The sequence below is a fragment of the Dermacentor andersoni genome, chromosome 1 (genome assembly GCF_023375885.2).
Source record: "Dermacentor andersoni chromosome 1, qqDerAnde1_hic_scaffold, whole genome shotgun sequence".
Lineage (NCBI taxonomy): Eukaryota > Metazoa > Arthropoda > Arachnida > Ixodida > Ixodidae > Dermacentor > Dermacentor andersoni.
The window spans coordinates 112874522-112898437 of record NC_092814.1 but is presented as its reverse complement, the minus strand read 5'-3'; the positions used below and the strand labels follow the sequence as shown (position 1 = coordinate 112898437).

General features: G+C 47.5%; 2 protein-coding genes across 2 annotated transcripts in view; both read right to left on the bottom strand.

Moving 5' to 3' along the window:
• The window catches only part of LOC126545681 (carboxypeptidase Q-like), a 35512-nt gene extending 32985 nt beyond the window's left edge, over positions 1–2527 (bottom strand). The window contains exons 1-2 of the mRNA XM_050193623.3: positions 2001–2527; positions 1366–1774 (exon numbers count right to left, since the gene is read on the bottom strand). Coding sequence (XP_050049580.1) covers positions 1366–1774; positions 2001–2065 — 474 coding nt within the window. The 5' untranslated portion in view covers positions 2066–2527. The remainder of the gene's footprint in view (positions 1–1365; positions 1775–2000) is intronic.
• Positions 2528–10064: 7537 nt separating this feature from the next.
• Positions 10065–23916, bottom strand: LOC126545680 (carboxypeptidase Q-like). The gene is made up of 4 exons (XM_050193622.2): positions 23410–23916; positions 16937–17186; positions 14745–14848; positions 10065–10794 (listed from the first exon to the last, which is right to left on the bottom strand). Exons 1-4 carry the CDS (start codon positions 23914–23916, stop codon positions 10213–10215), a joined length of 1443 nt encoding a protein of 480 aa, XP_050049579.1. The 3' UTR covers positions 10065–10212.

Genomic DNA, 23916 nt, shown 5'->3' with positions numbered 1-23916 from the left:
AATTTTGGCACCGGGGTGTTCGTTAACGTGTCCCTAAATCTAGGTGCACGAGCGTTTTTTTCCCCGTGGAAATGCAGTTGCTGCGGTCTAGACCATGCCCGCGGCCTCGAGCAATGCCATAGCCGCAAAGCTGCCGCGGCGAGCGCAGAAGTGTTGATTTGACGTGCGACCGGTTCGGTAGTGTCGCCTGGACCCTGCGGTGAGCTTTAATTAATGCGGCTCTGCTTCTGCACGCCCTGCGTAAGTTGTCCGCTCGACATATTTGCATGCCGTTTATTTTTCAGAAATAGCAGAAACGTACCGTACCATACCTTGAACTTAAATTTATCCAGTTTGCCCGCAACCGGCTGTTGTGCCTATAGCAGTAGCATTTCCTCGCCTTCTCGCGTCGCCTTTTCCTTCTCCCGCCCTCCCCCCATGTATGTGAGTTGCCAGCGAATAGCATCAAGGCCCGTTTCGTATTCGCCCGTTTCGTGGCTGCGTCGGTATACCTACAGTGGACTAGAAATATTCTAGTTCACTATAGTTATACCCATTCTCTGCCTACTCTCCCTATCTCCTCTCTACCATTCCATCTATACTTCTCTTCTGGACTGTTGCACGTTAGTAGAATGGTAAGCGCTGCAGTTTCTGCAATGCTCCTGCGGGGGAGTCACAAATAATTACAGCTGTCAAGAGGCGAATTTGTGGCGTCGGCCAAGGAGCTCCAAAGGACATTGTGGACATGCGACGCGATGGAAAAGTCCAAAAGGGTTTCTCGCGTCGCCTTTCCTCTCTGCCGCGTTCTTGTCATGTATACATACGCTCTGAACCACCCTCCGACGCGGTGTGCCAGACAACAGCAGCAGAAGCAGCAGCAGCAGTGGGAAAGGCGAAGGAAGAGGCAAAGAAAGCTTCGCTTTAAAAATACATTATAACAAGCAATACTGCTGAATGTCATGTCTAAACAAAACATTAGGGCGAATGATGGTAGTTTAATCGTAGAAATGTTGCTTTTTCAGCGACGCCGCATGCTATACTGCATACGTTAGGTCTACAATGACTAGGACGAAGGTTACTGCATTTTTCCTTCAGCTTCTTTTTGTTCGTACACAATTCGCGTGAAGTGCTCGTAAAAGATGTTCCAGAAATATTAATATTTGCGAACAGTCACTAATGAATTTGAGTCCAGTAGGACAATATTCGGTTCTTTATTCGTAAGTTGCGAATATTCGCACACCCCTAATTCTCTTGTGCCGCGTCTTTAAAAAGTCGGCCCACGTTTGCGGACTGCGGAAAACTAGCGACGGCTTCCGTCACGCGCACTACAGGCCTTGTGGCAGGGCCGACCGAGAGATGCCGCGTGCCAGCACTTGAGACGCTCACCTCGGCGCGGCGACTATCGAGTTCCTCGAAGGAGCGCACCGCCAGCACGGGAGCCGTGAGGCCCCCTGGAGGCGTGGCCACCGAGCCGCCCAGGCCGAGCACGTCGAGGGGTACGGGCCGGGGCTCGACCAGTTGCGCCAGCTCGCGACCACGCTGCCACACTGGCGTGTCCACGGGCTCCGTTTCGACGCGGTCCAGGCCGGCGGCCCGCAGTGACGCCACTATGTTGTCGATGGCGGCCTCGAGGCTCTCCGACCCGACCAGGCGGTGGCCGAACCGATCGGCGAACTCGGCCAGAGCCCGGTACGTGGCGCCGGACTGGGGTCCATCGTCGAAGGCCGACAGGATGCGCCGCACCACGGGCCCATAACCGTCGATCTCGTCGACGAGCGTCGAGGGCAGGTCGCACCTGTTCGGTGGCACGAACAGACATTTGGTTCACGCTGCAAAGCTGCGCAACGCAACGGACGCAAGAAAGAAACCTGACAAGGAGGCCCGAGTAGAACGCCGTTGACCAGTCAGAAAACGTTGATGTGAAGATGGATGAACGCAGGTTTAAAGAAAGCGCCATTCTCTTATATCTCCTGTGCGTCCGTTGAGAAGGGGTGTGGTGCATGTATACTAATGAATCGCACCTGTCGGTTGCGGGGCCGTTCTTCGAGAACATCACAGAGAGAAGCAGTGGTAGCGCCGGGTTCATCGTGGCTGCCTCAAGTGAGCGGCACCAGTGCTGGACCTCTGGTCGTAGACGGCCGCCGGATCCCTCCGCAACAACGGCCACTCGGATGGAACACGCCGAAGATGCCGGCTGCTACGGCTTCCGCTTTCCGATAAGCGCCGCCGCAGTTGCCGCGATACTCGATCCAGGAGTTATCTGCAGCGTCTTCATCCCGCGGTGGGACCCACTAGCGATTCCGAGGAACGTCGAGGATGCGACGCTGAGATGTGCGCCCCGAGCGGCCGCGATCTGGCCATGGCAACGGCGCGTTCTGCGACCGCTTTGTGGACACGCTTACGCCGCCGGTGATGTTGATGATGATGATGCCCCTGATGAGTTTGGCGCATACCCACTCACGGGGATTGGCCAAAAGTCGGGCAGACTTTGCTTATGTGTTCAGGCAATGAATTTTAAAATCTATAATTTTGTTGCATAAATTGAAGCGAGGAAAATTCAAAACGGTTCAGTAGACTGTCGTTCAATCAAGAGAATATATATATATATATATATATATATATATATGTGTGAGGAAATAAAGGAGGAATGAAAAGAATAATACGGTCAAAAATGACATTGGTTTGATTCAGTAATTAATTTTTCTAAGGTGATACGCACATTCCTGTGTGAGTGCCCAAGCACAGACGCTCCGAAGGACAGCAGTACCGGAGTGTTCAACGGCAGGCCGAGCTGTCGCACTGTAATTTCTAATGTCATTTTTCTCAGGGAGGAGAAACGCCGGCATTCCAGTAAGTAGTGCTCGATCGTCTCTACTGAGTTGCAAAAATGGCACAACGGGGATATTGCCATACCAGATCGGTGCATGTATAGATTTAAGGATGTGATTCGATAATGCAGTCTCGTTAATGTCACTTCCGTTTCTCTTGTTTTGCAAACTTTCCTGCTCCAAGGGAATTGTAAGTAGTGTAGTTCCGAGGATGATTTAAGATTTGATTTTGATATTATAAGGATGTATCTTCTGAACCTGACAGACGTGATAAAACCAATTGTTGGAAGAATGGAAAGCACCGAGCCGCTGGTAGAATCCTTGGTCAAGCTGTCTGCCGCCTCATTCATAAATATGCCCAGGTACCCATATTAATCGTAAACTCCGCAAATGACTTGGAGCCAGTGAGTACAAAGTTTTTAATATATGCGACTTGCCGGGAGCAGTACGTGAGGTGCACAGCGACAAAGAATCTGATTATTACCGCGGTTGTCCTGGAAGATTGTAGCTTACGTAAAGCTAGGACAACAGCTAGGCATTCCGCTAGATATATTGGAGTGAAGTCGGGAAGCTGAACGGAAAAAAAACAATCTAGTGATGATGAAAAAATTCCAACTCCTGCCTTTTCCTCACTCTGTGAAGCATCTGTTGCTATAATTACGTTAGTGTGGAGCTGATTCAAGTGATCCTGGAGTAAGCCGTTAAGAATATGCGAGGGAAGCTGTTTTGCATTATTTGGGTATAAGTCATCATAAGTAATAACGAATAAATTTGAGATGCTGTTTGCCGTGGTTACATCATTTATATTTACATCTAACGCATTCAATAACGATTGTGCTATAATTACTTGTGGCGTGTGAAACCGAGGCCATTTCACTCCAAAAAATTGGGCTCGTTGCTTGATGAAGATGGACTGGGACCTTCTTAGTGGGGTTTCACAGAGCCTTATGAATGTTTGAACATTAAGTATTTTAAATCTCATTTCAAGGGAAAGTAATCGTGATTCCTTGTAGAGCACAGCGTTGGCTACAAACTTTGGTAGCCCCAGACATAAGCGAAGGGCTTCCAGTTCCAGCAAAACGAGTGGACGTGTAGCTTGTAAGCCGCGGCGCCGGAGAATAACACACAGCCGAACTCTAGTATAGGTCGGACATACATGCGGTAAATCATTATTTGTGCGTCTCTGCGCATGCCCCATCGATTATTGCTTATCCTTCTTAATATCCCCATTGCACGGGAAGCTTTTGAAGTTATATATTCAATATGATGATGCCAATTAAGATTCCCATCATGAATAATTCCAAGGTACTTGACTTTTTCCACTTGTGGGATAGGGAAATGGCGGTATGAAAGGGATATTATAACTGGGTCTTATAGAGGAAAGACAAGAACGGCACTCTTATTTAGATTAAGGGGCAAGCGAAAACTGTCAAGCCATGCTTCTAGCTCGCATAAGTAATCCTGTAAGCACTCGTAGTGACTGAATATCACTTGCCGCAGTAAAAAACGCTATATCATCAGGGTCAACGTACGTGCTTACATTCTGATGATAAGGAATGGAGCTGGGTAGGATGTTAAACAACAGCGGGGACAAAACTGCTCCTTGAGGAACACCACGCGTTTGTCTCAATTTTCCCGAAGAAATTGCACTTTGTGCACAGTAGAACTCCCTGCCCTGCAAGAACTCAGTAGTCCACGTTGCAAATTATTCAGGCAATCCAATATCCTGCATCCTCTTTATTAATATAGGGTATTCCACACTAAATACAGTATACTGATGGGCGATTTCAATGCCAGGGTAGGCAAGAAGCAGGCCGGAGACAAGTCAGTGGGGGAATATGGCATAGGCTCTAGGAATAGCAGAGGAGAGTTGTTAGTAGAGTTTGCAGAACAGAATAATATGCGGATAATGAATACCTTTTTCCGCAAGCGGGTTAGCCGAAAGTGGACATGGAGGAGCCCGAATGGTGAGACTAGAAATGAAATCGACTTTATACTCTGCGCGAACCCTGGCATCATACAAGATGTAGACGTGCTCGGCAAGGTGCGCTGCAGTGACCATAGGATGGTAAGAACTCGAATTAGCCTTGACTTGAGGAGGGAACGGAAGAAACTGGTACATAAGAAACCAATCAATGAGTTAGCGGTAAGAGGGAAACTAGAGGAATTCCGGATCAAGCTACAGAACAGGTATTCGGCTTTAACCCAGGATGAGGACCATAGTGTTGAAGCAATGAACGACAATCTTATGGGCATCATTAAGGAGTGCGCAATAGAAGTCGGTGGTAACGCCGTTAAACAGGAAACCAGTAAGCTATCGCAGGAGACGAAAGATCTGATCAAGAAACGCCAATGTATGAAAGCCTCTAACCCTACAGCTAGAATAGAACTGGCAGAACTTTCTAAGTTAATCAACAAGCTTAATACAGCGGACATAAGGAACTATAATATGGATAGAATTGAACAGGCTCTCAGGAACGGAGGAAGCCTAAAAGCAGTACAGAAGAAACTAGGAATAGGCAAGAATCAGATGTGTGCGTTAAGAGACAAAGCCGGCAATATCGTTACTAATTTGGATGAGATAGTTCAAGTGGCTGAAGAGTTTTATAGAGATTTATACAGTACCAGTAACACCCACGACGATAAGGTGAGAGAGAATAGTCTAGAGGAACTTGAAATCCCACAAGTAACACCGGAATAGGTAAAGAACGCCTTGGGAGCTATGCAAAGGGGGAAGGCAGCTGGGGAGGATCAGGTAACAGCAGATTTGTAGAAGGATGGTGGGAACACTGTCCTAGAAAGGTTGTCCGCCCTATATACACAATGCCTCATGACCTCGAACGTACCGGAATCTTGGAAGAACGCTAACATAATCCTAATCCATAAGAAAGGGGACGCCAAAGACTTGAAAAATTATAGACCGATCAGCTTACTGTCCGTTGCCTACAAAGTATTTACTAAGGTAATCGCAAATAGAATCAGGAATACCTTAGACTTCTGTCAACCAAAGGACCAGGCAGGATTCCGTAAAGGATACTCAACAATAGACCATATTCACACTATCAATCAGGTGATAGAGAAATGTGCGGAATATAACCAACCCTTATATATAGCCTTCATTGATTACGAAAAAGCATTTGATTCAGTCGAAACCTCAGCAGTCATGGAGGCACTACGGAATCAGGGTGTAGATGAGCCATATGTAAAGATACTGGAAGCTATCTATAGCGGTTCCACAGCCACCGTAATCCTCCACAAAGAAAGCAACAAAATCCCAATAAAGAAAGGCGTCAGACAGGGAGATACGATATCTCCAATGCTATTCACAGCGTGTTTACAGGAGGTATTCAGAGACCTGGAGTGGGAAGAATTGGGGATAAAAGTTGATGGAGAATACCGTAGCAACTTGCGATTCGCTGATGATATTGCCTTGCTTAGTAACTCCGGAGACCAATTGCAATGCATGCTCACTGACCTGGAGAGGCAAAGCAGAAGGGTGGGTCTGAAAATTAATCTACAGAAAACTAAAGTAATGTTTAACAGTCTCGGAAGAGAACAGCAGTTTACGATAGGTAGCGAGGCACTGGAAGTGGTAAGGGAATACATCTACTTAGGGCAGGTAGTGACCACGGATCCGGATCATGAGACTGAAATAACCAGAAGAATAAGAATGGGCTGGGGGGCGTTTGGCAGGCATTCTCAAGTCATGAACAGCAGGTTGCCACTATCCCTCAAGAGGAAAGTGTATAACAGCTGTGTCTTACCAGTACTCACCTACGGGGCAGAAACCTGGAGGCTTACGAAAAGGGTTCTACTTGAATTGAGGACGACGCAACAAGTTATGGAAAGAAGAATGATGGGTGTAACGCTAAGGGATAAGAAAAGAGCAGATTGGGTGAGGGAACAAACGCGAGTTAATGACATCTTAGCTGAAATAAAAAAAAAAAAAGAAATGGGCATGGGCCGGACATGTAATGAGGAGGGAAGATAACCGATGGTCATTAAGGGTTACGGACTGGATTCCAAGGGAAGGAAAGCGTAGTAGGGGGTCATGTACAATTAGTACATGACCGGGGTAGTTGGAGAAGTATGGGAGAGGCCTTTGCCCTGCAGTGGGCGTAACTAGGCTGATGATGATGATGATGATGATGATGATGATGATGATGATGATTCCACACTATCGTATGCTTTAGAAATGTCTAATGTAACTAGAGCTACATATTATTTTTGGTAACGAGCCAACTGAATTCAGCTCACTAGGTCGACATGTGCGCACCAACTTGACATCCCTGGTCTAAATCCAATTTGGCCAGGGCTCAATAATTCTCTTGTGGTCACAAACTTAACCATACGTGCGGTTAATAATCTTTCTATTAATTTTACAAGATTTGATGTTAGAGAAATAGGCCGAATATTGTCTAGAACGTACCCTTTGGTTTGGTCTTTCAGCAGAGGAATCACCTTCGCAATTCTCCACACAGGAGGGATGCATGCATATTGTATTGAGTAATTTACAGGCATTTAACAAGCCGTTAGGAGCGACTTCAAAGAGAAGTTTAATCATCTTAGTAGTGAGTACATCGAGACCTCGTGCTGCAGTTTGTAAAGAGGAAACAGCTTGGGACAATTCTGACACAGCAAACTCTTCGAAGTCTTCTGAAGTGCCCTGTCCGTAAGGAGAGAAGGGAAGAGAGGTAGTGAATTAATCGGGTCTCTAACCCTCTCGCAATTAGATCTAGAGAGTCAGCTTTTTCACTGGTGGTTCAAACTACCGAATCTCAGTTCAAGAGGCACGGAATCATTTTTTGGGATCTTAAAAACCGAAATAATGCACGCTTATTATTTGATTTTGAAAGGAATTCGAAATGCCGGACATTGTAATCGTCTTTTGCCTTAGATACCGTTCTTTTAAATGTTACAGCAATAAATTTATAGTTGCTCCAGTTTTTCGGAGACTGGTTGTGCATGAGTTGTTTCCATGCGGCTTTACGTAGTCTTGTATAGTCCCGCGAGCAATCGTCATTCCACCAATTTGTAGAAGCAGTGTCGTTGCGTGCCTTTAACTGAAACTCTGATCTTTTGCACGAAGTATCTATGGTTGAGCAAATATCCTCAGCTTTCAATGGAGAATTTTCAATTGATTTGAAAGTGGTCTGCAAGCATTTTTAAATGTATGGTAATCCACAAAAGAGTGGATTCGAGCCTCCACGGTGGACTGCGGACCTACCACTTCAAACACAACTGGAAAATGATCGCTGGTTGTCCCGACATTCACCATTTCCCATGCGGATGTGGAAAGACTTGGACAAGAAAATGTAAGATACAGCACAGATCTAAACTGTCCGCGAAGAAATGTAACTGATCCCGAATTTCGACACGAAAAGTCATTCGTTATTGCCCAGTCTCATAGACGCTTTCCGCACTGGTCTGTCCTGGATCCCCATGATGAGAGTTGAAGTCACCAGCCAAAACTATATCTTTACCGCATTTTGCCAAAACCGAGTCATACCGCACACCGGAGATGTAGATGTTGTTGTTGTTGTTTCTCAGTATGCTAGTGCAAGCAACCCCGGGGGATAGGGCATGAATCGGGCGGTTACAAAACTAGTACTAATATTGAAGAATATAATTTCAATCAGAACGAATAACTGGAACTTGTGAAAATTAAAATTTACAGTATAAATATAATTGAAACATAGCCAAAGACAAAGACGACTAAGCAACGTAACATCATGCACTTTTCTATTAAGGAATATTGACTCTTACTGTTATATTGCGCTAATTTTAACATGTAACTTCGCCTTTCAACAGCACTTCCTCCATATCAGCCCTGAAAATTTATTTATGAATATAAATTGGAATAATCCGCCCACGTCTTGGCCAAGACCCATGTTCACTGGACAAGAGCAACAACAGCGCTTTTGTTTCTTCGTCTTCAGTCTCTCGCGTTGTCTGGATAACGTCACCGCACGAACTCGCCCAGTTGTCCTAGCATTATGTGATGTAGCCATTATCGTAAAAGGAAAATAGCGCTACCGCTAGAAATTGAGGGACCACGGATCGAGTCTAAGAGGGTAGATAAGAAATCCCGCCATTGAATAGATAAAAAAAGATTTAAAAAAACATGCAGCATATCCAACGAGTTGGAATCTATATACAGCGAAGCTTTGTGTGAGTGCAAGCACAGATTCGAAGCACGAGTACGCGCAAGCACGCACGCACACAACCTGTGGCGTGGTAGGCGTGCGTGCCTATACCATCAGGCGGCTGCCAACCCCGTGGCGTGGTAGACAAAGAAATCTTCGCTTTAAAACTCTCGATTTTTCAATACCGTTTCACTAATTACGTGTACATTTGTATTCCTCCGAACATTTTGCAATATTGATCCTCTCATTAAGCATCCGACCCTTGGCTCGTATATCCCGTGGTGAACTGCACCATTTCACTCAGGGTAAACTGCTACTGGCCCCCTACTGTCGTCTTTTGTAGTGTTCTGTTTTTTTCGTTATTTTTTTTTCTGCATTTGCAAGACCAACCAGTCGTATTAAAATTATTTTTCTTGGCTTGTCTGCTTCCTTAGCATTTGTATTTCTCTTTGCTTTTTTGCCTCTCCCTCACAATTTCTTTTTCTAATTTTCTTATACTTCTATATTTGCTTTTACCTGTATTTTCAAATCCAAGCGTTTTCTATGATGTTTTCTACTATTATATACGAAGAAGTGTGTTATTTTTTTCGTGCTTTGTCATTTGTTGTAATGTTTTATAGTCGACAAATTTTTAGCACAGTTGTAAGCTTTGTTGCTCTGATGAAATTTTGGGGCGTTCACGTAACAAACTGTATTTCAAACGCGATAATCAGACCGCGTGGCGCGGCCGGCGCTTCTTGCGTTACGGTGAGCGCGCAAGCGTCGCAAAGGCTCTCGCTTTCGAACCGCCATCACGGCCGCTGGGTAAAAAAAGGTGCACACCGTGTGTCTTTTTAACCAGCCACAATGCATCAGCTCCCCCTCGCCCATAGGTATACGGTGCATGAAAGGACGAAAGTCATGCGCTCTGAGTATCGCGTTTGAACAGCTGAGCACTATACACGCTTGTGATATAGTCCTATACCATCTAAGAATGCGCAAAGGAAAGGCATCTTCGAGGCAAATTAACTCCAAGAGAACATGTTCATACGCATTATAAGTAGGTCGGAAGAGCTTTTCTTAATTCTTTAAATAAACAGTTCATTCTTGTGAAGACGAGAGCTGACAAGGCTGGAAGCAATTACTATTTAATTATCTTAATGCCGATCGTTAAGTCAATGAACCAATCAATCAGTGAACGCGCCCATTATTGACGTGAATGGGGCGCAAGTCTTTCGCAGGAGTTCTCGAGCCCTCCGCCTACTGCCGCCATCCCGCCGCTACGGCCGCGGCAGGCGCTCGCTGAGGTCAGCGAAGACGAAGGCGGAAGCCGCCCATAGGGCGGTGCACAAATCCAGGTTGGTAGGGTCTTCGACGGTCATGGAGTCGCCGTCCGTGTGGTGGAAGTAGAAGTATTCCTCGTTGGCCGTGTCCAGCGAGACGCCCGGCACGCCGGCGTCGACCCAGGGCTGGATATCCGGCCCGTCGGGCCCCAGCGTCAGTCGGGTCGCGTTGATGGAGCCGAACAAGCGCAGCACCTGGGCGGCCATGCAGCGCGCGCGCGGGTCGGCGGCCGCCAGTCTGAGCCCCAGCGGCCGGAACGTGCCCAGGTCGGACTCCATGACCAGGTTGAGCCGGCGCAGTGCCTCGGGCCGGCCGCTGTGGCGCTCGTAGTAGGCGCGGCCGCCCCACACGCCCTCCTCTTCGCCCGTCCAGAGCAAGGCGCGCAGCGTGCGCCGCGGCCGCAGGCCCAGCCTCCGCAGCAGCGACAGCGCCCGCCACGAGACGAAGGCGCCACCGCCGTCGTCCATGGCGCCCTGGCCCACGTCCCACGAGTCCAGGTGGCCGCTCACGAGCACCACCTGTGTGCGACCGAACCGTATGCGAAAGAACAGACGCAAGCATTCGCGCGTCCTTTTTTGTGTAAGAAGGCCTGATTCACACAGCTGTCACCCTCCACGTCCCGTAACGGCATCGGTTTCCGTCAGGGGAAAGAGTTCCCTCACCGGTTTTTTGGCTGCAATGATTTGGCTGCAAGCCAAGACGCGAGCCCGCCTGAGTTCTGTGACGTGTAGCCTCATGGGCCATGAGGGCCAAGCGCCATTGCCCGAGCTAGCCGAGGGGTTACGCGAGACTGATTGATTTATGGGGTCCACGGCCCCTGCGTCGTAAAGCAACGCAGAGGCTGTGGGACGCGCCGTACTGGAAGGGTATGCGGTTTAATTTAGACCACCTGGCGTTCAGCGTGCACATAAATCTAAGCGCAAAAGTGATTTTGCATTTCTCCCTCACGCTCAACAGCATAACGCAATAGCCACTGAGCCACTGCTTGGGGTGTTTACCTGAGAACAATGTGGTTTATTTGTAACGCACTTATGCGCTCGCAACCAACTATTGCAGTACCTATAGCTTTCCACGTCAATTTGCACACTCATACGCGCTGTTCCCAATCAGGCGTTTAACTGAAATAGAGATAAAGCACGTTATACAAATCTTGGCCCATATTAACAAAAATGTGCTTAGGCTAGAATCCTTCGTAAGAGTAGGTTATGCTTAACATATCATTAGTGAAGGACGCCAGCCAATGGCAAACTCTTCTTAACAAAAGGTTGCGCGAATTCGGTTCCTGAACTAGTGAATCCTCAAAAACACACAAGCAGTACTCCTGTGACGTCATCCCGATACGCACTGTATGTGCCTGTGCCACAGACACGCGCTGAGATAAGCGCTATGCTTTCATTTCTTTGACCAGTTCTCACACAAGTCATGTGACCATTCTGGCTGTGTATATTTCACGACGGTACATTAAAGGGGATCATTCTTGGTCATGGGACGACGAGCGCCTGTCTGTCTGTCTGTCTGTCTGTCTGTCTGTGTCTCTGTCTGTCTGTCTGTCTGTCTGTCTGTCTGTCCGTCCGTCCGTCCGTCCGTCCGTCCGTCCGTCCGTCCGTCCGTCCGTCCGTCCGTCCGTCCGTCCGTCCGTCCGTCCGTCCGTCCGTCCGTCCGTCCGTCCGTCCGTCCGTCCGTCCGTCCGTCCGTCCGTCCGTCCGTCCGTCCGTCCGTCCGTCCGTCCGTCCGTCCGTCCGTCCGTCCGTCCGTCCGTCCGTCCGTCCGTCCGTCCGTCCGTCCGTCCGTCCGTCCGTCCGTCCGTCCGTCCGTCCGTCCGTCCGTCCGTCCGTCCGTCCGTCCGTCCGTCCGTCTGTCTGTCTGTCTGTCTGTCTGTCTGTCTGTCTGTCTGTCTGTCTGTCTGTCTGTCTGTCTGTCTGTCTGTCTGTCTGTCTGTCTGTCTGTCTGTCTGTCTGTCTGTCTGTCTGTCTGTCTGTCTGTCTGTCTGTCTGTCTGTCTGTCTGTCTGTCTGTCTGTCTGTCTGTCTGTCTGTCTGTCTGTCTGTCTGTCTGTCTGTCTGTCTGTCTGTCTGTCTGTCTGTCTGTCTGTCTGTCTGTCTGTCTGTCTGTCTGTCTGTCTGTCTGTCTGTCTGTCTGTCTGTCTGTCTGTCTGTCTGTCTGTCTGTCTGTCTGTCTGTCTGTCTGTCTGTCTGTCTGTCTGTCTGTCTGTCTGTCTGTCTGTCTGTCTGTCTGTCTGTCTGTCTGTCTGTCTGTCTGTCTGTCTGTCTGTCTGTCTGTCTGTCTGTCTGTCTGTCTGTCTGTCTGTCTGTCTGTCTGTCTGTCTGTCTGTCTGTCTGTCTGTCTGTCTGTCTGTCTGTCTGTCTGTCTGTCTGTCTGTCTGTCTGTCTGTCTGTCTGTCTGTCTGTCTGTCTGTCTGTCTGTCTGTCTGTCTGTCTGTCTGTCTGTCTGTCTGTCTGTCTGTCTGTCTGTCTGTCTGTCTGTCTGTCTGTCTGTCTGTCTGTCTGTCTGTCTGTCTGTCTGTCTGTCTGTCTGTCTGTCTGTCTGTCTGTCTGTCTGTCTGTCTGTCTGTCTGTCTGTCTGTCTGTCTGTCTGTCTGTCTGTCTGTCTGTCTGTCTGTCTGTCTGTCTGTCTGTCTGTCTGTCTGTCTGTCTGTCTGTCTGTCTGTCTGTCTGTCTGTCTGTCTGTCTGTCTGTCTGTCTGTCTGTCTGTCTGTCTGTCTGTCTGTCTGTCTGTCTGTCTGTCTGTCTGTCTGTCTGTCTGTCTGTCTGTCTGTCTGTCTGTCTGTCTGTCTGTCTGTCTGTCTGTCTGTCTGTCTGTCTGTCTGTCTGTCTGTCTGTCTGTCTGTCTGTCTGTCTGTCTGTCTGTCTGTCTGTCTGTCTGTCTGTCTGTCTGTCTGTCTGTCTGTCTGTCTGTCTGTCTGTCTGACACTCCGGCGCGAGCTCATCCATACGGTGCGTTCCAGAGCAGGGCTGCCATTAAAGACTCGCAAAGTTCTTCGACTGCAGCAGGCATCGGTGATTGCTCGGCGCCCGTGCCCGATTGGGTCACTCAGTGATGGAACTACTATAACTATAAAGACCGCTCTTAGTGTTGGATTTTCTGAATCCGGCACCTGCGCCTCGCGGACAGCTTGCTTGCTAAGAACTATAATACAAAAACTGTCACGTAAAATGGACATGGTCGCAGACAACTCATCCATGTGCAAAGTCCTAATTCCCTCTTGTGTGAGGTTGGAAAAGGCGACTGTAAAGGCGCGTCCATTTCAGAAGGCACTGACAAGTTCGCAATCAAGGGCAAAAGTTATTGCTTGTATATTTACAGGCTAGCTGCCATGCCAAAGTCTCAGCTAAAAAAATTTTCTGCGCGCGCGCGTGTTTCGTTCTTCATTTGGAATCCCTGGCTTGGTGCTTCGGTTAGTTTCTGCAACAGCGAATATGCATATTCGATCCAAACACGTGCTTCGTTAGCACTTGTGTGCCAACAACATTCAAAACCATATTTCACAAGCATATCGGGCCTGACTTACTTCCAATGTACGCTTCGTTTACTTGAGGTCGCACATGAAGTTACGCATTCAATAAAATATTATTGAATGCCGGCAGCATACCGTATTTATGTTTTTTTTTTTTTTTCAGTCAAAGCAGGTCTCTTTTGCACGTATATTGCTGATCCTTGAGCAGTCGGCGTAGTTCCAAGCTCGAAGAGCACCCTACTAAATTATAGGTACGGCCACCTACTGCGAATATATCGCGGTTCATGCGTCATACTTCTGGTACGAAGCATGCTTTTCAAAATGAAAGCCTTCGCAGACACTTCTGAACATTCACGAGAATAAGCACAAAGATACGCAATAAGAAGGCTTTGTATTGTGCTCTTTCGTTAAGAAAATATTTTTCTGACACATTTTTTCTTTCAAACGATTTTTTTACAGCGAAAGTGCAGTAGAAAGCGTCTGTTTCAAAACGTTCGCTCCGAACGTCTGCTTCAAATGTCGACAAAATTGGGTAGGTAGGGTAGGTAGGACCATTGACACTAGCGCAATTAAGTTGGAAAGGGATGTCGAGCGTGCGCGTGCGTGGGTGAGTGATATACCGTGCATCTTATGACACGGAAACTACAGGAAGCTGCACGTTGCAATGTCTAGAGCACGGTAAATCTAGAAAATGACGTATGGCAGAATGATCCCCTTTTCATCTAAAAATAGACTCTGAAACCTTCAAAACATGTCAAACCTACAGCTATATATTTCTCACGTGTCGAAATACCGCACAAGCAGGGTAATATATCTCAAAAGACTACGAATCCTCGTCCCTTAGAATCAAGTGCCTTTGTTGTATAGAGTCTTAATCTATCATTCGCCCGTGCGTTCGTTAGGACTTCGCCACTCTTGGATTCACCTTTGAAGAGTATGAATAAATCTATAGGTTGTCTTCTGATTGGTTTGTTTCTGCAAACAAGGAGCTCACCTCGTCGGGCATGGTTGTGCCTTTTAGTTCAGCTATAGTATTCCGTGATGTGGTCAGCGGCAGGTTTTGTGCATCCATTACAATGTGGACTTGAACCTCTATACCTGAAAAAAAAAAGTAAAATATTTTGAGAAGTTACACGAGAACAATACAGCGCCCGACAACTAGGAACATCGAGGAATCGATTGCTTACGTAATTTGTTTTCTTTATTTCTTTAGACTGTACAGATTTTTATAAAAAGGCTATGAGCGTAGCGAACGTGGCGTTCTTGCAGAGGAGCTTCAAGGTGAGGCGGACATAATTTGGCGCTAATAGTGTGAGCTTCAGAAGAGTAATTAAATATATCCTTAACAATTTTATTAGAACCAGAGTGGCAGCTGCTTAATTAATATATGGTAAATTTGCAGGCAGACATATTTTAATGGCACCCCAATTTTTTGAATATTGGAAATCGCACTTAATTCGGGATACCCATAATCGAATAGCAATGTTTAAGAGATATTTTAACTAGTATTGTGAAACTCATGTTAGTAGAGGCAGGTATAACCACCTCGCCTTGGAACTTCTCTGCAAATACGCCACGTTCGCTACGCTCATAATATTTTCTTACTAAAAAGCTGTGTTGTCTAAAAAGATACCCTGCATATATATATATATATATATATATATATATATTTTTTTTTTTTTTTTTTTTTTTTTTCGATGCACCTGCATTGTCATCAAAAAACGCTAAGAGCTGATCAGCTTTTAGCACAAAGACCCTGTGAGAATGCAACAGCTGTCAGTCAACTGATTAAGAAGCAGCCTTACTCAAGTATGTGCTACTTACATCCCATTTAGCAGATTACATTAAGCAAATTTATGTATTTCGATCGCATTTATGTCTACATAAGAAGGATTCGTACTAGTAAGGTAACTACACCTAGAAGTGTTTGTTCTCTGCGCGGCACTTTACTAATAGAGTGATGGCGGCTCGGGTGGCGTTAGTGCCATTCGACTCCCTTCCGCTATTCTGTGTGTGACTGCCAGGATTCCCAATTTGAGCAGGCTGTCACCATCAACAGCATCACATCAACGGTTAGTCAATTGCTATGTGAAGCAACGTGTGCAGAAAACAATTACCGGTTTTTTAAAGTAAGCATCTCAGCATGGTCTGCATGAGGCTTCATTAATTTCAGCATGCTTATATTTTGACTTGTTTTTTTTAAAAGGACGCGACCTTTATAACGGAGTGACATGCATAACGACGGATATTCCGAGCCCTGCTCACTTCGTTATACATAGTGGCACTTGACTATTTTTTGTTCGAACAGATCTTGTGCACAGTGGTCTGCGGTTTTGTTTTTATGACGTACGTCATAAAAGATTTTACGTCTACAGCTGCTTTACTTTCGCGAAAATTTGACGATATGTTTAGAAAAGAAGAACCACCGGTGTATGAACCACCGACGCTTGTGCTGTGCGTCGGTGTTTTCTCTTGTCCCGTCTTGAAGCTGCGCTTACCAGTATTCATTTATCACGCATGGCATGCCCTACGAGGGAGATTAACCACACGTCGATAAATGAGACGACCTCTGATGTTTTGTTATTACAAATATAAAAAATGCAAAAAAAAGAACCGCACCTGGTAGTTATTACAAGGGAAAACGATTGTCGTCGCCATCTTGGTCATTGCTTCCAAGCCAACGCCCCTGCCTTTCAGGAAGTATTTTAACGTTAACCAACCACAGTGGGCGTACGTGAATGGGAGGGCGCGTTCATTTTTCTTGATTTTTTTACGTGTTTACCGACAAATCAATTTTAGATGGCTTGCATTAACGTCACCGTGGCCGCCATCTTGGTGCAATAGGACGTCGAGAAGCTGCGTAAACAAGAAACGTGACAGCACGATAGCACGTCAGGCGCGACTTGCGCCGAGCGACCAATCGATAACAGAAGAGTGATAACCATATAGGCGAAAACGCCGTCACCGTCACAGCGTAAAACGATATGCGCGTGATAGTATGGTGCACTTACGTCATGGTACCTGCCCTGTTTGGGTACTACAGCACGGTGAGAAGGCTTCGTCCTTGATGTTGGCGTGAAAACTACCCATACTTTGTTTCGCAAAACAGGACAACGTTTGACGCGCGAAGTGGCCGAATGTGGCCGTGACCGACGCCTTTGTGTGCGCCGTGAGGCGTGGACGCACCTCTGTCCTGGAGCCTTCGGAGCAGCTGCGCGTCCTCGACGGTGATGGAGGCGCACGGGATGCGAGGCTCGCCGCGTTCGTAGTTCATCCACCCGGTGTGCGGGCTCCCGATCGAGAAGGGCGTCACCGAGCGCACTAGCGCGGCCACGGCGCCCACGCGCTCGGCCTCGGCGGCGCCGTTCTCGCGGTACTCCACGGTGCGCCCGTAGCTGACGAACTCCTCGTCGAACACCACCACCCTGCCGCGGGCCTGCGCGAGTGCATCAGTTCGCGCGCTCAGTGCTGGGGAAAGGACGGCGCAAAAGGCAACTTGCCAGCGGCGTGATCAGAAATTGTACGCCGAAAGCTCTTCTCAATTGCAGGTGCACCTGCCCGCTCGGCCGCTAACCGGCGAGATAACATTGCGAGCGCTGAAAAAAAAAAAAAAAATGTTACCACTTCAAGGCATAAGGGCTCACCTCCACAACTGGAACTCCCACTCAGCAAGTTAGCTTGTGGGCACGCATGCATGGTCAAGCCATATCGTTATTGTATCCACGAGATAGACCGGCGCTGGTGAGGGAGTGAAGCACTAGGATCGAGCGACCATATAGGTATAGAGCTGCACGTTGGATTTGACACGGTTTCGCTACAACTGTCTGCAATTGAAAGGCAAAAAAATGTTACATTCATACATAGGTGTGAAAACCATAGCGGCCACTGCGAGTATGTATTAGGTAATATGGGGTTACACGGGCAGAGGTACAGCTTTTTATAGCCATTTCGCATGCTATAGCGGAGCCGCACTGCGATGCATTTATTCGGCACTTGTAATATGTAGTGTATGCTGGATATCCAGCGCGGTTGGTTAGCCATTGCGTGAGGTGTCGTGCACGGAGAGTGCAAGACGACGGGCGAGAACTCCTCTCGTCAGGGTGGCGCCTCCTAGAAAGGTTTCGAGTGCAGAAGAAATCGCTGAGGGAAAAGGAGGGAAAGCTGAATCACGATGATCTCGTCGGGCGCGAATGGATGCTAATACAAGGCAATGCGTGCGGCAGCACAGTGAGCTCGAGCAAGCGCAAGAATTGAACGGTAGAAGACAGGTAGACGAGTGAATCGCATCGGCGGCACTCCATAGTTGTCGCCGTATATGAGCTTAGATAACCAAAGATTTGGTTGTTCGGAATATTTTTCCCCTCGTGATTTGCACATGTTTACAAGTACGCGAAACAGCGGGTTGTCCTGCCAGGACGGAATCTCGTCGTCGTGCAATGGATGGATGAGAGGTAAGTGGGAGTGGAACAAAAAGAAAAAAGTATTTTGTTGTAATTCTTGCTAATGTGGCAACACTGATGGGAGCCACACTGAAGAAAAAAACACACACATTTGCGCACGCCTTTTATTTTGCTTGTAACCACTTCTTAGAGGGGTGTTCTCGAGGCAAGTAATACAACTCTATTGTTGATGTCAGAGGAGGTCGCTTGCTAAAACCGCATGTGACGAGAACGTGTTATAGCATTATCGCTTATATCTTTGCAAGCGTACTACACCCAGGCGCCTTACTTCGGTATCGTTGTGTAGAGGAAAGACGCCATTACTCGATCAGGTATGTGTCACCTGCACAGATGGCGCCGTTGTCGCGCCACGCATGCCGCAATTGACTCTCCGCGTTCAGAGAGGCATAGCTCGGCAGTAGGTTTGTCGGTTCGAGCGGGAGTGGTCGAGGTTGAGAGAGCTCACTCAGTCGTACCATGTATAATGTAAGAAATTCAAACCAGTGCTCACCAGTAATTATAAGGCCTACAGGTGTGTAATTTGTTGCAGAAATTTCGCGCTTACTCGGATATATGCCGCCACCACCGTCCGACACTTACGGTCCAGAAATGGCGTAATGCAAAGGGATATCCAACCCATTTGATCACGCCGGAACCCGTCCGTCTCCACCTAGGTAGCGCAGGTGATTGAAGCAAGCGCAGCAGCCCCAGCCATTTACGAGCGCGGCGACCTCGAGTGGCGCATGGCAGCCTAGGCCACAGCCACTTCGAAAGTCATTTCTTTACCCTAGTGCCCAAACACCCTCTGCAAAAGAAACTGGCTCACTATGAATAGGGACCGAGCACAACTGCAAAATTACACCGTAAGACGCCCACTCGCTGTTAAAAAAAAAAGAAAAAAAAAACCGGCAGAGACACTTAAGACTGCTTACGTGTAGAAATGCGAAAGCATTATATATAGTCACTTTGGTGAAATGTTCTTTTTTTTTTCTGCGCGTTCCTTGTCCGCGCAAGCTCTCGCCAGCGTTTTAACTGCGCCTCGGTAAGGCCAAATGAAAACGCGCCAAGCGTCTCAACGCGCTCGCTTGCCCGCGAGGAGTTGATAACTCGATGGACGGCTCAGCGGCACTCAATTGGACATTAATGCTTTTTTATTTATACACTCATTTTATTTATTTATTTATTTATTTATTTATTTATTTATTTAACAATGTCCTTACAGGCCTCGTATGAGGCATTGGGTAAGGGGGGCGTTACAGTAGGATTAAAAGAGTATATAGAGCATATAACAAAACATAATAGACATACATTATTAATAGCAGTGGAAAAATGTATACACATCTTATACAAGTATTAAAGCATTGTACAAGATAACAGGGTCCGGAATGTAGATATTAGAAAAAAGACAAACGATACAGTTTGTTTAATAAACAATGAAAAAAAAAATTAAAGAAATGTTGCCACTCCAGTACAAATACTAAACAGTACTAAAAAAATACAAGAATAATAAGCGAAATGATGAGCTCATAAACAAGAGAGCACATAACTGGAAAAAAAAGCATCGTGCACTTTATTGAAGTTAGGCGGTATATACTCATGACGTGGCGCCACCTCATTGGCTGCGTGGCGCCACCCATTGGCTGCGCCATCACGTGTCCAACGACACGCGCACTGGGCCACACGTTTAGTCAGTCAGATGGCTGCGACGTGACGTGCGCAATGACGCACGCACGTGGGGCCGCCGTGGTGCGGTAGGGGAAGAAGAAGAAGCCGCTTCGAACGGCCGTGTTGCAAAGAAGCGCTGCTTAATTAACGTGAACGTTAAACTTCACCCTGATTTACTTTTCCGTTTAGCTTTTCCTCTTTCCCCTTCCCTTTAACCTTTAACCGCCGGCTTCTTGGCCAATTCCCCGTAGAGAGTAAGCGCCACAAGTGAGGAGCAAGCAAGCAAGCTGTTCGGTCACTGGCCTACCTGGGGCGGCTTGCACGAACATTTAATAACGAAAATAATAACGAATCTAAGAACGCGTTCTTAAATGATCCCTAGACAATTCCTAGCCGGCACAAGAATGCGTTCTAAAGTTCGTTATTTCGTTATTAAATGTTTGTGCAAGCCGCGCTTGGTTGTTCGACGTATCCTAGCCGTGGGACTCTGCGAGCCGTTTCTCTGGACACGACCCTTCCTGGTGTCTTGGTGCCTTGGGGAGTGGTTGGATATCGGGTGGTGATTGACCTGAGCAAACCAGACTGATGTCTTCCCCCGGCCAGGCTAGCACTGCCTGGTCGGCTTCTCTTGCACCTCATGATTATCCCATTGAACTTCTCGTGAGCAGCGGACTGACCAACGTTCATGTGGCCCTGGTGCCGTCCAATGGGGAGTCAATCCGAATGAAGAACCCCAAATTCATTCAGGAAGAACTTCAGAAGGCGGCATCCCACTACCAACTGATCACCGAAGTACGGCAGTTTGGTCGCGCTGAAATTCTCTGCTATTCGCCAGATGAGGCCTCTATCGTTGACTTTCTCAAATGTACAGCGCTTGCCTCACATCCGGTGAGCTCCTTCATCCCTGCTCACTTAGCTTGTGTTAAAGGACTATGTTCGTGGGGTCATTTCCCCTTCCTGGATTTGAGACATGTTTTTTGTGGCCTGAGCCGTGGCCGTATTTCGTTGCTCTCACTTATCTGCGAACAAGAAGATCCTCACAGAATCAGTCATCGTTACCTTCGCTGGAACAACTCCTCCGAAAGAGATCAAGGCGTGGCCACTCATTTACCGGGTTGAATCGCTATCCCCTCGCCTCCTCCAGTGTATTAGGTGCTGGCGATATGGGCATAGCATTAAGGGATGCCGATCGGTTCCTCGGTGTTGTAATTGAGGAGAAAATCACGAATTTAAATGTTGTTCATCACAGGGAGAACAGTGTCGTCTCTGCAGTGGTTCTCACTCAGCTAACCACACTAACTGCTCTGCGAGAGCGTAGGAATTACAAACTTTAGAAATAATTGAATAAAAGAGACGCTCAAGACGGGAAGCCCGTTCTATCATTGCAGAGCGATCTCGCGAGTATGACGGTGCGGCAAATCGACTATCTCATGCAGTTGGCTCATCACTTCCTGATGTCATAGCTTCGGCAGTATACAGAGAGCGGGCAATGCAGAAGGGAATGTAAAATATATTTGCGAGCCTATCGGAGTCATTGGAACAAATGGTTACCACCCAAATGAATCAACTCCTTCAGGTGGTTGCCCGCCCAATCATGGCCCCTAAACTTCCAATGTTTTCAAATGCGAATCGTGCAGAAACATCGAATCCAGGCCCTTCTAATATTCGGCCTAACGAGACCTCTCCTGTGTATCATGCCAAACATGGATCAGATTTGAGCTCAGATTGTGGCTCGCAAAAAACACACATGGAGATTTACTCCCGTGCTCTTAAATGCCGCGCATATCCCGTAGCGCAGGGATCTACAATGACACATAACATGAAGACTAAAAAGGGTCAGAAGGATAACATTTATAACAAAGATTTTTCCAAAGATAGCATCTTCGACAAGGCAGTTTCTGCTGGCGATCTTAGCTCAACATAGGTATGCTAAAAGTATTACAGTGGAATTGCCGTTCCATTTATTCCGCTGCTATTGACTTATATTATTTCTGTAGCCAACACTCACCTGATATCATTGCATTGCAAGAAACCTGGTAATCAGCATAACAGGCATTCACTTAAAACATTACCGTACATTTCGTTTAGACCATCCCTCTTGTGGTGGCGGCTTAGTTATATTTATCTATTCAAAAATTTGCGCACCGGGCTAAAGTGGCTTACCCTGTGTTCTTCAGTGATCATTGTTTGGTGTCGGTTTGTTTTGCCAACTGGCAATTTCAAAGTTCGCGGATGGGCTGGAATTTACGGAAAACTAATATTATATTGCTTTCACATAACCGTTTTCAAAAGCGCGTCCTGGAAATTCCTAATGAAGTATGAAGTCGCAGTTCTTTATCTCTCTTTGCACAGTGGGAGATATTCAAGCAAGAAGTTAAAATGATAGCCATTGAAGAAGCTTTCATATTGTCTTTTAAGAAAAAGAAATATAAAGAGTTATGCAAGTTGCTAAACCAGCTACACGAACTTGAATGCCTTCATCGTGGCAAGTACACCCGGCGTGGTTGCTCAGTGGCTATGGTGTTGGGCTGCTGAGCACGAGGTCGCGGGATCGAATCCCGGTCGCGGCGGCCGCATTTCGATGGGGGCGAAATGCGAAAACACCCGTGTACTTAGATTTAAGTGCACGTTAAAGATCCCCGGGTAGTCCAAATTTCCGGAGTCCCCCACTACGGCGTGCCTCATAATCAGAAAGTGGTTTTGGCACGTAAAGCCCCATAATTTAATTTAATTTATCCTGGCAAGTACATTGAAGACATTTACAACATTAAGGCACAAATGCAGACAATGGACACTGAGAGATACAGAGGTGCACCAGTCCGAGCCGCGTATTCGTCGGTATTTGGAGCAATAGCCTTGTAGTCGTTCGCTTGGTGATGAGCGTCGACATGCTCTGTCGAAGCAAGTGCTCGAGATGAGTATGCCGGAGCGATTGTTAATGACCAGGCTAGAATAATGAAAGCGTTCACGGATCATTATGAAAATATTTTTTCAATGTCATAAAGTTGTTAATAGCGAAGCTGTAACGGAAAATTTTATTTCGTTGCTGCCACAGCTCAGTCAAGAAGAATGTGGTAATGTTGATAGAGACATATATCACAGAAGTTGAAGTAACCATTTCTTCGCTAGATAAAGGCAGATGCTTTTGTTCTATATTGGCTCCCTTTCTGCTTGAAGTATATTAAACAAAGTATGGGATTTTACGTGCCAAAAATTACAAAATAATAATTTCAGTATCTTCAAGCGGCGGAAAACAAGATTGCCTTGGTTCTGTCCAGCTACGTGGCATTCGAGTTCCCCGCTAAAAGGTCAAAGGGTTCGAGGGTTGAGCACAAACACGGCTTTTTCGTCTCAGACGGTTCGCGTGTGAGCACGTCCGCGCGGCATTACAAAACGTGAGCGTCTCTCAGGCACGAATTCACCAAAATGTGGCTCTTTGACAGGAATGACTGCTGAAAACGGCAATCGTCATACTATCGCCGTTGTGCCACTCGCTGTGTCTGAAGAGGAAACGAAATCTCTGGTAGTCGTCCACGCATGGCCGTGTCCACCTACCTTTGAGGCGTTGGAGTGCAGCTCCTCGAATGACCGGACTACCAGAACCGGTGCAATGATGCCGCCGGGCGACGTGCCCACGCTGCCACCCAAACCCAGCATGTTGAGCTTTTGCATGCGCGGCCGCACTATCCAGGCCGACTCGTTGCCGCGCACCCAGTGCGGAACGGCCACCCGCTCCGTGTACACGTGGTCCAGCTCCTGGCGGCCCAAGAGCTCCACCATGTAGTCGATGGCGTTCTCCAGGTTCCGCGATCCCGTGATGCGGGCGCCGAATCGGTCCACAAACTTGGCCAGTTCTTCATAGGTGCGGTTGCGCTCGGGGCCTCGGAGCACGTAGTCGATGATGCTCTGCACTACCGGCGCGTAGCTGCGTATCTCTGCGAGGAGCTCCGAGGACAAGAGCTGCGTGGCGTTGCAGGTGTACGCCTGCTGGCTGTCGGCCGCCCACGCCGCATCGGCTGCCAGCAGAAGCAATAGTTGCAGCATAGCAGTGGGGCGTCTCAT

What these genes read in the sequence shown, in the direction of transcription:
- LOC126545680 (XM_050193622.2), bottom strand. Translation starts at nt 23,916, where the DNA reads ATGAGACGCCCCACTGCTATGCTGCAACTATTGCTTCTGCTGGCAGCC. An exon ending in TGCACTCCAACGCCTCAAAG is followed by an intron (nt 17,187 to 23,409) that starts GTAGGTGGACAC and finishes GCACTCGCGCAG; the next exon opens with GCCCGCGGCAGGGTGGTGGT. An exon ending in GCACAACCATGCCCGACGAG is followed by an intron (nt 10,795 to 14,744) that starts GTGAGCTCCTTG and finishes GGTCGCACACAG; the next exon opens with GTGGTGCTCGTGAGCGGCCA.